This window comes from Mus pahari, chromosome 10 (genome assembly GCF_900095145.1).
Source record: "Mus pahari chromosome 10, PAHARI_EIJ_v1.1, whole genome shotgun sequence".
In the NCBI taxonomy this organism is placed as follows: Eukaryota; Metazoa; Chordata; class Mammalia; order Rodentia; family Muridae; genus Mus; species Mus pahari.
This window is the reverse complement of record NC_034599.1, coordinates 45,814,763-45,829,883: the sequence shown is the minus strand read 5'-3', so window position 1 is coordinate 45,829,883 and position 15,121 is coordinate 45,814,763. Positions and strand designations below refer to the sequence as shown.

At 46.5% G+C, this 15,121-nt stretch overlaps 1 protein-coding gene across 2 annotated transcripts in view; it reads left to right on the top strand.

Moving 5' to 3' along the window:
- Positions 1-15,121, top strand: part of Dixdc1 (DIX domain containing 1) — a 75,914-nt gene that overhangs the window by 14,745 nt on the left and 46,048 nt on the right. For both annotated transcript variants that reach the window (XM_029543276.1, XM_021206777.1), the window contains one exon: positions 12,547-12,676. In XM_029543276.1, coding sequence (XP_029399136.1) covers positions 12,547-12,676 — 130 coding nt within the window. The remainder of the gene's footprint in view (positions 1-12,546; positions 12,677-15,121) is intronic.

Sequence of the window (15,121 nt, the reverse complement as noted above, 5' to 3'; positions counted from 1 at the left end):
TGTCTGTGTGTGTGTGTGTGTGTGTGTGTGCGCAGCCCTGAAATTGATGTCAGGCATCTTCTTCAGTTGATCTCTGCCTTGTTTTTTGAGATGGACCGTGGAGCTCACTGGGTCAGCTAGCCTGTCTGGCCTGTGAGCCCTGGAGAATCCACCTGTCTCTGCCTGTCCAGTGCTGAGATTGCAATTGCATGCTGCTGTGCCTGGCTTTGTATGTAGGTGCTGGGCACTAATCCCAGGTCTTCATGCTTAAATAGCAAGCACTTCACCGACTTAGCCTTCTTCCTAGCCCTGCTGTTTTTGACACAGGGTCTTGTGTAGCCCAGGCTGGCCCTGAACTCCATCTGCAGCTAAGGATGACCTTGAATTCCTCACCATCCTATCTCTATTTCCCCAGTGCTGGAGTTGTAGGCACACTCCACAGCAACTACTTGATATTGTTACATTAACATTGTCATTGACAGTAGGAATTTCTGCTAGTGTTTTTCCGGGGGAGGGGGTGGGCTAAACTTCTTTTTAAAAACTTGGTGTTTGAGTTGGAAGATTTTTAATAGACATACAATTATAATGTGGTTTGATGAATAAGCATTTGTTTATTTTTTTCATTGGACGATGGAGAATGTATACAGCCATTGAAATTTTAATAGAGAGAGACAGAACCTACTGGAAAAGCCCCAGCAGAATGCTAAAGGTCGTAAATGTCACACAGGAGCAATGCTTATGGGAGATTGTATAGGTACCTTTAATTAATAAAACCATGAGAAGAAGCAATGTTTATCCACCTTTGTGTACACTGAGGCCAGATTTTCCTGCCAGCGCTTGGCTGATGAACGCGTGCAGGCGATCACTCACCAGACGCTCACTGAATTACTGTGTTTACCAGGCACTGAGCCAGGCTCTGGAAATAGAAGCCAAATAACAGAGTCTGTTCCCTAATGGAGCTCACAGACCAACGAAGATAAAGAAAGTATCATTCTTGGGAACTCTGTGGTAATACAGACATGTTTCTTGTGGGAAAGAGCGAACTTCTGCCTAGATATGATGTGGATGGCTGAGAGGCCAAAAGCCAAGGGAGTGACTTATGAAAAAGTTGGTCCATGTGAAGCCAGTTCTCTGACAATGTGAACTGACAGATTTTTCCTCCAAGTAGGAAAGGAATCCTATTGAAACCCACTGACAGGTTCACATGTGTGACTTCCGTAGTATGGTGCTGCAGTTGCAGCTACTCAGCAGGTTGAGGCAGAGGGTCGCTTGGTCCACGTGAGTCCTTGTTTATAACAATGAAGGGTCAGGTGAGCCGAGGGCGGTGAGATGGATCAGTCGGGAGAGAGAGGCAGTTGTCACCAAGCCTGACAACCTGAGTTCCAGATCTAAAACCTACATGCTAGAAGGGGAGAAGTGAGGCCCTGCAAGTTGTTCTCTGCTCCCCACACACGAACCCCATTACAGGTGTACACCCGCCCACAGCCCCAGGCCCCCCTCAAATAAATAAATAAATAAATAAATAAATAAATAAATAAATGAATAAATAAGTGTTTTGTTTTTTTAAAAGGAAGGGTGGGGGCAGGGAATCCATCTGCTTGGTATTCCCTGAGAAACAGAGAGTGAGCCTTGGTCTCGCCTCACCCTGTACCGGAGATACCTAGTAAGGAAGAGAACTGACTGGCAGGCAGAGTAGCTGCTGGGAGCATCCCTCTTTAGTTTCTCATGCTTTCCATGGAGTAGCAGTGAAGTATCAGGCAAAAAAGAGAGGCTTCCAGCCATTTCCACAGTGAATCCCTCAGTGTTTTGCTGTAGAAATGAAAGGCCCGGTTAAGTATTTAATGTAACAAAGCCCCCCACCTTCCAGCCTGACTTCCTCACCCCCACCCACCCAGGCTCCCTGGCTTTGTTCCCTACTGGCGCCAGTGCCAGCTCAACAGATGCTTCCTGGCTGGAAGCTGTCAGGGAGCCTTGTGTTCCTGGTGCCCCGTGATGGGCAGACCCAGCTGTGGAGCCGTGATAGGGCACAGCTTGCCAGGTGCCACTCCCCCAGGCAGTATAGAGAGTTTGATACTAGTAATACTTCATCTGCAGAGCCGGAGCTGGGCCTTGTCTGGGCTGAGGAAAGCAACGGATCAAACTCACGATTTTCTGAAGGCATTTCTGTGTGAGGCCCTAACTAAGTTAATCCCCATTAAAGTGGTCATACACATAACCTTCATCAGCCACATTTGGTAAGGGGGTGAATCCAGTATCAAAGTGCTCAGGATGGACCAGATGTTCTGTCTCTAAGCTAAGAGACACCTTGGACTATAGGTTGATTGACTACAGATAGATGAATTGAGTCACTCTCGTGCATTTATTGAGCACCTACCTCGTAACTTGTATTCATGAAAGAACAGAGACCGTTGACGGAGCTTCTAGTTAATGGAAATTCTACAATAAGTTTATGGAATGCTATCATTTTGAAACACTTTAGTCCTTTTTTCTGTATGATCCTTTGGCCACAAAGCTGAACATTGATATGAATGGCCTTGTCCATGTGAGGAAGAAGAAATTTTAATGATGCATTTATTTTGACCCAACTAGCCATCAAGGACAATGAACAAAGAACATTGGCTCAGCAAAGAACCAAAAGAACTAATAGAAAAGAGTTGGGTAGTGGTGGTGCACGCCTTTAGTCCCGGTACTTGGAAGGCAGAGGCAGGGGGATCTCTGAATTCGAGACCAGCCTGGTCTACAGTGTGAGTTCTGGGATATCTAGGGCTACACAGAGAACCCCTGTATCAAAACAACAACAATAACAACAAAAACCTAAATAAATAATAGAAAAGAAATACAGTATTGTGGTTTTTTTTCCCTACCAAATTTAGCCCTGTGATAACTTAACCTCGGCTTTTGTATCCGAGGAACTTCCTATGGCTATCTTTTCACCTTCTGCTGCTGGGGGTCTCAGTTCTAAACAGGTGTCTGGTATCACTGTTAAACTAATTTCCTTTTGCATGCCTGTCAGTGTTCTTCTGCACTGTCTCTGGCCTGTCAGGAAAACTTGCTGCTCTTCGGGTGGCCCGCAGGGAATCACGGACCCAAACCACTCTGGCATTTCACACTAGGAACAGTGGGTCCCATGATGTTCCCTGGTAGAAATTACTCCCTGCTCTGGCAGCTCTAACCAAACAAATCCTCTGCAGAAAGAGTCTTTGATCTCGGGCCCCTGCGGGCGGAGGGCAGAGGCTGACTTTATGAAGTTGTTCAGGAGGAAGGGTGGATCCTAAAGAAAAACAGAGAGAAAGTTACATTTGGCAGCAAGATGGCTCCAAGGTCAAGGGCCCCTGCCCAGATGAAGATGTGGATAGAACTGTGTCCACTGAGAGTTCAGACTCAGTTTAGAGGGTACATGGAGTGTCTTGGAGGAAGGTGATCGAGACGGGGATTGGTGGGCCTTCTGAGACTCAAATTGTGCTCAGACAGCAGAGACCACTCCTGCCTGTTTCTCCTTCCGCTGAGGCCTGACTCAGAGCTAGCATCAAAACTTTCTTTCTAGAATTATCCATACACTGACATCTTTTAAAAAATTATCTATTTTTATGTATATGTTTTGTCTGCATATATAATATATACCATAACATATGTAATATATGTTCTATATATGTACCCCATAAGTGCCTGGTGCTGGGGAGACTAGAAGTGGGCATCAGACCCCCTGGAACTGGATTTATAGCTGGTTGGGAGCTGACACATAGGAGCTGGAAACTACACCAGGGTCCTCCGTGAGATCAGCAAGTGGCCTTAGGCTGCATCTCTATCTCCAGCCCTGGACATTGACATCTTTAGAGCTTCCCCCGAACAAGTTAAAAACTGAAACTCAAGAGAAAGTCAGGTTCTGTCCTGTCGTGGACTCAAGACGTACCAGCTGCCTGGCTTGCCTTTCTTTTCTTCATTAATCTCTGGCTGCAGGTGCAATAAACCCAAGGTGAACACGAAGCGCTAGGAAGTGGGGTTCACTGACTCACACTCCTAGGAAAACCTGAAAAGTTAAACCAGAGAGAGGGCAGGGCCACTGCAGTATCTCAGACTTGAGAAAAGCAAAAGCTCAAACGCTGGGTGCCTGGCCAGGCTCCCCGGCATGGCCCCTTCTCCATGGTGGCTTCCTTCCTTCTACCTCGGCTTTTCACTAGTAAATGGGCAGCCTGCTGATCACAACACTTAAGTTGTGTGTGTGCAAGTGAACGTGTGTGTGTGCCCGAGTATGTGCGTGTGCATATATGTGTACAGGTTACTGGACAACTTCAGGTGTCTTTCCTTGGGTGTCTTCTACCTTTTTAAAATAACTTTCCTTACCAGCCTGGAACTTGCCAGGTAGCCTAGCTTAGCTGGACAGGGAACTATTAGGGACGTACCTGGTCCATCTTGTCTTAGCGCCTCTGGGATTACAGGCTTATGCCACCATGCCCCAGTTCCAGGAGATCTGACACCCACCCTCTTTTGGACTTTGTGGGCACTTCCTCTGTCTCTGTGTCTCTGTGTATGTGTCTCTCTGTGTGTCTTTTTTTGTCTTCCCTCCCCCCCAAACACACACTTAAAATGAATCTTTTTAGTTCTTGAAGAAGCCAGGTGCAAGGGGGAAGTAGGTAAATTAGAGGGAAGGTTTGGGGGGAAGAAAAAGAGAATGAATGGTCTAGCTCCGAACCCCACACCCAGGTTCTAACCAGAGAAGACATTGCTTAAAAACAAAAAAAAAAAAAAAAAAAAAAAAAAAAAAAAACTGGGGCTGGAGAGATGGCTCATGGCTCATGGTTGAGGGCACTGGGTGCTTCCAGAGGCCTCAGGTTTGATTCCTAGCACCCACAAGATGGCTCACAACCATCTGTAACTCTAGCTTCAGGGGACCCAACACCTTCTGGCGTCTGCAAGTGCCAGACACTTACGTGGGACACAGATACATATGCAGGCAAAGCACCCACACTCATAAAAAGCTCTGTGTAACTAAACTGAGAATCCGGGCCTTCAAGATGGCCTACAGCCACATGGCAGGAGAGAGCAGACTCCTCCAAGGTGCCCTCTGACCTCCACATACAAGTTCTGGCATGTTCATACACCATAACTTCCCTACACACATCAATCCAAGGACAATAGGTAAAGATAATACAAGTGGTTTTTAAAACTCTTGGCTTTGGGGAGCCGAGGGTGTAGCTCAGGGGTAGAGTGTTTGTTGAGTATGTTGAGACCCAGGGTTTAACACTCGGCAATGCAAAACCAAACATCTAGCTTTATAAAGGTTACATATTTTTTGGAAACAGGGTTTCTCTTTATGACCCTGCCTGTCCTGGAACTTATTATGTAGACCAGGCTGGCCTCGAACTCACAAGAGATCTGCCTGCCTCTGCCTCCCAGGTGCTGGGATTAAAGGCATGCGCCACTACTACTCAGCTATAAATTACAATTATTAAATACTATAGTGCAAAAGAACAAGGGGGGAGGGGAAGAAAACAAAACAGCTGCAGAACGTGCACATGACAGCCTCTTACAAAAAGTGTATAGTGTTCCAGCTGAGCCAAGCAGTGCTGGGCTCACAGCACAGCCCCTTCTAAGACAAGCATCTTGGTGGGGAAGTGGATGCCGTGCTGGTCCCCAAAAGTGTGACTTTGTCTTTTATTTTTAAAGATTTACTTATTTTTATTATATATGAGTACACTGTAGCTGTTTTCAGACACACCAGAAGAGGACATCTGATCGATCCCATTACAGATGGTTGTGAGCCACTGTGTGGTTGCTGGGACTTGAACTCAGGACCTCCAGAAGAGCAGTCAGTGCTCTTAACCACTGAGCCAACTCTCTCCCTCTGGCCCCACTTACCCACCCCACCCCACACCCCACCCCTTCCCCACTCACTCCGGCCACTTTTTCCTTTAAGTAGGGTTTTTAAGAGCCTGCAGCAGGCACTTGGTAGCAAAGAAACAGTCTTTCTTGCCCTTTAAGTAAGAACTCCCTCAAGGCCTCAGGGAGACTAGACCCCCAGTTTAGAGGCTGACCTCCACCAAGTTAATGGAAAGGGTGGAGCTGAGACCTGGAGCAGAGCTATCTGACCCTTCTCCTGGGGTGAGTATTGCCCCTTGCAGCTGTGTAACTTGAACACACTGGTTAGATTCCACTTGGCTGACTTACACCAGCATGATTTGCGGTAGACATCCCAAATGCCAGCTATTAAATTTTTAAAAATCACTGACTTAACCTAAGTCTTGATTAGCCATTTTTTAATATGTACCTGGGCTTAATACAAAATAGCCCCATCATCTTATTGTCTCTGCCTCTTCCCTTAGGAGGACTTTTGGCTCCATCATAAGGATGATTTAGACTCCCAGTTCCTGCACTGCCCTTCTGCCCTGACTAAAATCTCCACACCACTTCATCAGGACCACATCTGGAACTTACTCCACCATGTACCTGCACATGAGAAACAAAACAACAGCAACAAAAAAGCCTTTTTCCCTTTTTAGAGAGAGAGGAAGGGACTCATTTCTGGCACCCAGGCTGGCCTCAAGTTCACTGTGTAGCCCAGGCTAGTCTTAAAACACACAGCAGTCCTCCTGCCTCAGCCTGATGAGTGCGGTGGTTACAGGTGTGTACTCTGACTCTACACCTGGCATCTTGAACCCCAACCCTATGCTCAAACCCAGTTTCTAGTACTTTTTTTTTTTTTTTAAGGTTTTTCGAGACAGGGTTTCTCTGTATAGCCCTGGCTGTCCTGGAACTCACTCTGTAGACCAGGCTGGCCTCGAACTCAGCAATCCATCTGCCTCTGCCTCCCAAGTGCTGGGATTAAAGGCGTGCGCCACCACCGCCCGGCTCCAGTACTCATTTTATTAAACATAACACTTGAGTCCCATCAGCCCCTCCTCTCCTCATGTTCTCCATCCTTTCATTCTACCTGCTGCTTTCACTGTCTCTCCCTGGCTGGGACCCCGTGACCAGTGACTTCATCTCCAGCCTTTTGCCTTAGTGATGCTGGCGACCCTTGCCTGCCTTCACCTCTCCACGAGCCTGTGCTTGGTTCCCTCCGTTGATGGCCCTGGCTTGATGAGCTGTTCTAGAGGTGCTGCTTCACCTCGCAACTTTCTTGTAGCCTTGTGCTCTCTGTCCCTGCCCAGCACTTGGTGCTGGGAAGAGGTTGTCAAGGGTCTTCCTTGATCACACACTACCTTGTATATTGAGGTAGCCCCTTGGACCAGCCCTTTTTGGCTAGTCAGCTTACTCTTGGGATTCCCCCTTTCCACCTCCTGCACTAGCTGTCATGCTCACCCAGCTTTTAGGTAGTTTGGGGTTCTGACCTCCTCTTTCTTTATGCTTGTGTAGTAAGCTAAGATGTCATAATGGTGACGATGACGATGCTGATTGGTGTGCATGCCATCACACATGTGGTAGGTAGTCACAAGGCAACTTGTGGCACTGATTCTTCCATTCCATCTTCCCAGGAGCTCTGGGGATTGAAATCAGTTCAGCAAGTGCCTTTACCTGCTGAACTGCGTTCATCTCCCTGGCCTACCAGCAACAAGCCCCAGGTCTCTTTGAGATGGTAGAAATAATACATTCTCTGGAGAAAGATAGACTGGGTTTACCAGGTTTGACTACCTGTCAGTGGTGTGATCTTGAGCATGTTTCCCTGTATAACAGGGATCCTAATGAGTGGATCCTGTCTTAGTTTGCTCTCTCTCACTGTAATAAAACACCACGGCTAAAAGCAGTACTGGGGAGAAGAGGGTCTATTTAGCTTATACTTCAGTCTGAATCATCCAGGGAAGTCAGGAGCTGAAGCAGTGGCCGTGGAGGAGCTCTGCCTGATAGCATCCCACCCATGGCTCACCAGCCTGCTTTCTTCTCCCATCCAGGACCACTGTCCTGCCTGGGCTGCATCACCACAGTGGCCTGGGCCCTTCCACATGAGCCATGAGTCAAGAAAACGTGGCTGGGCGTGGTAGTGCACGCCTTTAATCCCAGCACTCGGGAGGCAGAGGCAGGCGGATTTCTGAGTTCAAGGCCAGCCTGGACTACAGAGTAAGTTCCAGGACAGCCAGGGCAGCCAGAGAAACCCTGTCTTGAAAAAAAACAAAAAAAACAAAAAACCAAAACGCTGTGCAGATTCGCCGACAGGCAATTTGATGGAGACATTTTCTCCATTGATGGTCTCCTCCCAGATATCAAGTTGAGGGGAGAAAAAGAACCTAACGGGGCAGGTCTGATGGCTGAAGGAGATAATGCATGTTCTCTCTCTCTCTCTCTCTCTCTCTCTCTCTCTCTCTCTCTCTCTCTCTCTCTCTCTCTTTCCCTCACTTCCCAATCCTTTTCACACCAGGTAACTTCTCTCAGTTTGCCTCACTCTCTGAGATGCTTTGGAACACGGGATTTGGAATAAGCACTGAATTCAGGTCTCTGTTCTGCAGCTGGCCAGCCCCATGGCTGTAGCTGTACAGTTACTCATGAACTCGGCTCTCACATCCATCCAATAGGAATGATGGTTCCTTGCGGGATCAGTGTGTGTGAGGTGGTGAATACATGAACGTCTGTGGTCAAGTATTTACCACAGTACCTGGCGAGTAGCGAGTGCTCCTCGGAAGGTGGTCATTTGCATGGTTATGGCTTCACTTGCAGATGTGCGTAGGTACTTCTTAATGTGTGTCTTCAACGCAGCCCCCCATGTCCTGTGCTCTGAATATGTATTTTGTCAGCTGGCTGGAGAACATCCCCACTCTGGCGTCCTACTGTGCCCAGAACTTAACTGTTTGCTTTACTTGCTGCTTGTTCTCCATGTCACACTCATCTCTGACTGTGCTGCCCACCAGCCAGTCCTCGGCATCGCTGTCTGGGACCTTCCTTTCCTTTCGTATGATTTTCTTGCCAAAAACCTACAACCTGAATTTCGTCATTAGAAAACCAGGAAAAAATAATTAAAGGTCTATGAGGTGGCACAGTGCTTGCTGCTGAGCCTGATGGCTTCCATTTGATCCCGGGACCCACGTTGGTTCTTTTAAAAAAAAGAAATTCCAAAGAAGTCTGCAGATGCTGCCAATGGCAGTTTCATATTTCGATCACTGTGCTGTGGTTCTCTGGTGGTGACCTGGGCAAGAGCACAGATGGGCAGTTTGTATAGTTAACCTTGTTTGGTTTTAAGGCAGGATGTGTTATCAGGCTAGCCCCAACCTTGCTGTGTAGCTAATGGCCTTAAACAGCCGATCTTTCTGCCCGAAGGGGATTACAGGCAAAGCTCCGCCACACCCACTTGATGTAGTGTTGGGGATTGAACCCAGGGCCTTCTGCACGGTAGGCAAACTGACTACCCATGAAACCATATCCCCAGCCCACATTTACCTTTTCATAAGCCAGAAATTATTTTGCAATGAAAAGTCATTAAATTTTAAAAAATTATCCGTAGGGATTGTGAATGACCCATCAGTATGAACCAACAGTGTGGTCTGGTGAGAGAACAAGGGAAGAATGAAAGACAGAAGAGAGGAGATAAAAAGCAGAGAAACGAGTGAATGAGCTTCACGTGTCCTTTATACACCATGCTTTGTAGCAGGTGTGAAGTGTCAGGATCTTAGAGATCTTTAGGCCAGAAACATAATAATCCCCATAAACTGCAGAGACACTTGGGCACTGAACTACAGCCCTTCTTTGTCTTGCCATGCATCTGGAGAGAGCAGTGTTTGTCACAAACTTGCTGTTTGTCACACTCAAATGCGCATATAGACATCTGGGGATGCCATTAAAATGCAAGTTCTGGTAGAGCTGGGAGATACCAAGACACTGCTTTCCAGTGGATTCCCACGGGATGCTGTTACGGTTGGTCTGAACCACACCGAGGCACTTAGTGCCGAGGAATAGTGCACTAAGGGACCCAGGCATCACCTGTGGGAGGGGTGCTTTAGACTAAAGAGCATCCTTTGAGGTTCACCAGAATCACTTACAGCTCAGAAAGGCATTAATTTAGGAGTGGGAAGAACTTCGACTTTGCCCTGGGTATTACATTTGAATCTTATATTCGTGTTTCACTATCTGGGTAGCCTTATTCTGAGTCAGTCTTTAGTCTTCATCGTAGATAGACCATTTAAGTCAAGCAGAATAACACGAGAGAAAGATGTGTTTAAGGGAACTAGCACTAGCATAGCTTTTGATCCAGAATAGACTTCCTGAAATGTGGCGACTCTATACCGTTCATGGTGCAGTTTTCTTTAAAACCGTAGTGCTTGAGACGAGACTTGAAAAAGCATCGGCAGGCAGAGGGAGTACACTGGTGAGAAAGTGTGGTGCATTATGGGAACTGTGTGGGGTCTGGATAAGCTGGGGGGGGGGTGTCACAGATGCCCCAAGGTCTATTTCTATTGCACAGCCAAAGTACCCCATAAAGCAAAACAGATAGGCCTACTGTAGGGCAGCTAAGAAATGGGACTTATCTTCAGGATAATGGGAGACCAAGGAAAAATTTTAAGCAGGAATGCTTAGAGGGTGAGTTAAGGGTGGTTGGTATTATATACAGGGAAGTTTAGCCAGTGTGGTCACATAGGTCCATAATTCCAGTACTTAGAAGGCAGAGACAGAGAATTTCTAAAGTTTCTAGGCCCATTAGTTGTTTTACCACCTAGGAGTTGCTCTTAATGCCCTGGCTGCTCTTACCTTCCTTCCCTTAAACCACAGCATTCACTCCAGAGGTGCCCTCGGCCTGGCTGCCTCAGGCAGTCCCTTAGAACATTATGTATCAGCAGCTTTCTGGGCGTGGATGTCTGATTCATGTTCTGCAGTGAGTGGATAGCAAGGGGCCTTTGTGAGTGAATGGGCAGTGTCTCCTGGATTTGAAACTGGACATGCTATGTCCTAATTCTGAGCACATTGGGGGAAGTTCTGTCACTTCTACCAATGTTACCCATAAAATAGAAATAATACAGGCTTCATGATGATTTTGGTTTTGTTTGTTTGTTTGTTTACACACACACACACACTTTTGGGGGGAGTAGGGAATCAAACTAGATGATGCTGACAACAATAATAATGACCAGGATTGGCAAGATGTCTCAGTGGGCAAGGGTGCTTACTGGCAAGTCTAACCTCCTAAATTCAATCTGCAAGTCCCACAAGGCGGAAGTAGAATACCGAGTCTTACTAGTCATCTTCTGACCTCCACATCTCATAATGTGCACAAGCACACACACACACACACACACACACACACACACAAAGAAAATGTAAAAATAGTCAACCCTTTGATAAGCATCAATTTTGTGTCAGAACACGAGAATTAGTAATCAAATTAGAATACCAGAAACAGGACTGTGGCTATTGCTCAAGTATAGATCACTTGGCCAGCACATACCAGGCCTTAGGGTCAATCCCTTGTACCACAAAAACAGAACACACCACCAAAAATGGTGTTTGGTTCGTGGCAGGTTCTCAGGAAATGTTAGATTCCTCCTCCCAGTTCCTGCAGGTCCTGTACTGTCAGTAGCTGATGGAGCTTCGCCTTCTCGCTGTCTCCCAACGACCATGTCCAAAAACCAGCAGAGAAACTAACGATTTAATTTGAGCCCCAGAAAGCAGCCAGTAATAATTTCCTTTTCACCAAGAAGTACTTGAGACTTAGAAATCAACTGTATTTTAACCAAATTATAATGTAATAAAATTAGCCCTTGAACTTAGTTTCTAGTTTTAAGATCTTGGGCTGTTACAGAAATAAAACATGTGCTATGATACTGTTCGTGTGTGGTTGAGAGTTCAATGCCTAAACGTCCAGAGTTCAAGTTCTGTTAACTGGAAAATGGAATGTGTAGGGTTGTGAAGGCTTGGGCAGTGTTTAAGATGTTCCAACCTGGCAGTCTCCTGGGTTACGGGTTGTACGGCGTCCCAACCTTGTATGAAGTAAAGAAAAACTCCCCTCTGTCCTCAGAACTCCTGTTCACTTTATGGTCCCCTTTTTCTTCTTTTGCACCAGTCTTAGGTAATCAGATCCTCTTTGTCAATATAAAACACAGATTAGCACCAACTCTGCAGCAATCCTAGGATTATAGGCTCAGGAGGGTGACTCTCGCATTGGGTATGGGATGACCAACCCTTCGTCCTCCCGAGGAAAGCAGCTGTGTGAGACAGAGCTGTGCTTGGGACCGGTCATGTCTGGTTCCACAAGATCAGTTAGTAGGAGTGTCAGGATCCATTGCATAAAGTCCATGAGGAACTAGGGTGGGATACCAGCAGCAGTGACTGAGCCTGAATCCTGGCCGGGGACCTGGACTCAGCCTCGATATGCAGAGCACAGGAGGTGGGAGTGACAACCTGGGAGCACTGATCTCTCTGTCTGTGGCTGCAGTGTTGAACAAGTCAGAGGTCAGCTTATCCCTGCGAGTTAACCTAAAGCTAGGGATTTTGGAACATGCTCTGGGCCTGATACGATAGCTTCAGACCTTTCTCTGTAACCTGATAGAGATTTCGCCCTGTACCTCACTGTCTCGAGCTGCCTTACAGGGACAGGCTAGGGGATAAGACTGATATGCCATCGTTCCCTTATCTCCACCTTTTATTTTCCAGCAACAGCTACAGGCCTACGTGGCCTGGGTGAATGCCCAGCTGAAGAAGAGGCCATCCGTGAAGCCTGTGCAGGACCTGCGACAGGATCTCCGAGATGGGGTGATCCTGGCCTATCTCATCGAGATTGTTGGTCAGTTGGCCTTGGACTCTGATGCTAGTGTAGACGAGAACTGACTTCTTTCTTCTCCATTCGCCTTTCAAAGCAGGTTGTTCCTTCTTTAGAATGCATGGCAACAGCGTCGGGAAAACCTAAAAGTACTTGCCCCGGTTAATCTACGTGTCGGTCAATAAATGCTGTGTGGCAGACGCTGTATTGTATGGGAAGATGTTAACTCTGCCGGTGCCCTCAGAGGTTCCTAGTCTAATTGGAAAGACTGGAGAGTGAAGTCTGTTTTATTACTGTCCTTAGTATTCTGATGGAGGGAGGCAGAGGAGGATACATAGAGGAGATGCCCTCCTTAGTCCTAGGGCTCTGGAATGGCACCCATGTGGCAGCTGACAACCATCTATAACTCCTCCAGTCCCAAGGGAACCCACACTTTTTTCTGCACAAATATGCACGCAGGCAAAACACTCATACACACACACACATACACACACACACACACACACACACACACACACACACACACACACACACACAGGGNACACACACACACACACACACACACACACACACACACACACACACACACACACACACACACAGGGTGGGGGAGGAGAAACAAAAGGGAAAAAAAAATCCCACAGGAAAGGGAGTAGCATTCAGGCCGAAAGAGAAAATGTCACCAGCAAAAGGACTTGCCTCCATGACATTCGGACCCACGTGTTGAGGGGTTTGCTCTTCACTTCTGGGGCTGTTCTTCTTGGCTCTATAGCATTATGCCCATGATGTTTGTCCATAGCTTGCTATGATTTCTCTCCCTTGACTAGCTATTAGCCACGCTATAGACTGAGCTTTTGAAGAGGGTAATACACTGTACTTTGCTTTTTTGGTTCCACAAACCCTAGCCAGATGCACAGAATAAGTTCTCCAACATTTATTATTGGTCAGTTGATGTTGCTTAGTGTCCCCGGAAGTCTGGTGTGGAGGAAGCTGCTTTCTGACAGGCAGCCTATCTGTGAATACTTTCTTCTATTCCTGAGGCAGTAGTAACCGCGGCCGCTAGGATGGAATGCTTTCTAGCTTGTGTGAAGTTATTTGGCCATCGCACCCTTAGGAAATAGATATTATCATTCCTGTTTTCAGGAAACAAAAGGAAAAAAATCTATAAAAATAAATAAGTACTTAAGTATGTGTCAAAGAAAAATAGTCAAGTCTGCGATTTTGATTTATTTGTAATGTGAGTTTGAGTTCAGGCTGACTATCCCTCCCTCAGAATTCTTGGACCAGAAATGCTTCAGATTATGGATTGTTTAGAAATAAAAAAAAAAAAAAATGAGTTGAGCATTTACCCAACTAAGCACTGTGGAAAATCCCAATGCCCCCAAATTAGGATTTTTTTTTTTTTAAAGCAACAGTGTAATGCTTAAAACACGTCAGATTTTTAGACTGGAGATGGCTCAGCAGTAAAGATCTCTGGCTGTTCTTCCAGAGGCCCAGGGTTTGAGTCCCATGGTCCTCTGGTTCCTGGGACTTGGATGCCCTCTTCTGGCTTCCCTGGGCACTGAGCATGCATGGACAGACATATACCCATGTACATAAAATAATAAGAATATTCTTACTTTGGGGTGTTTGTGAGTTCAAAGTTGTAGAGTATGAATGCTCAACCTATATATACTATTTTACTGATGATTTACAAGGCACAGCAACTTCACAAGTTCACATAACTTTAAGTATTCAGGTCGAGGTGCAAACCTAGCTCTGTTTTAATTCCAGAGTCCTAGCTGGAAAGAAGTGCAGTCACCTGCACTTGTACACACACACACACACACACACACACACACTCTCTCGCGCACGCGCACGCGCGCTCATGTAACTAAAAAAAAAATAAAGAATCCCAAAGTCCATCTTAAGCATCTTCTCTCTTTCCTTTATTTAGCGAGGATTTATCTGTGGACTGGCAGGAAATGTAGGCACACAAGGATTAAGATCAAAAGCTCTTCTACCTGCACTTCTTTAACAGATGCCATGTTGATGGAAACAATCGTTTCCGTCCAAAGCAGCTAAAAGACTTTGGCTCACAGAGTGAAGAGAAGTCCTGCGTAAGGGGGAGGCGTGCCTGGCCTTTGAGGCAGCTGGTCAGGTTGGAGCCACGTCCAGAGGAGAGAACAGTGGATGCTGGGCTCAGCTCATTCTCTTCCCCAGAGCCTAGGGGATGGTGCTGCCTGTTAAGGGGAGTGTCTTTCCACCTCAGTTAACTTAATTAAGAAATCCTCTCCCATGGGCTGGTGAGATGGCTCAGTGGGTAAGAGCACCCGACTGCTCCTCCAAAGGTCCAGAGTTCAAATCCCAGCAACCACATGGTGGCTCATTACCATCCGTACCAAGATCTGACGCCCTCTTCTGGAGTGTCTGAAGACAGCTACAGTGTACTTACATATAATAAATAAATAAATTAAAAAAAAAAAAAAA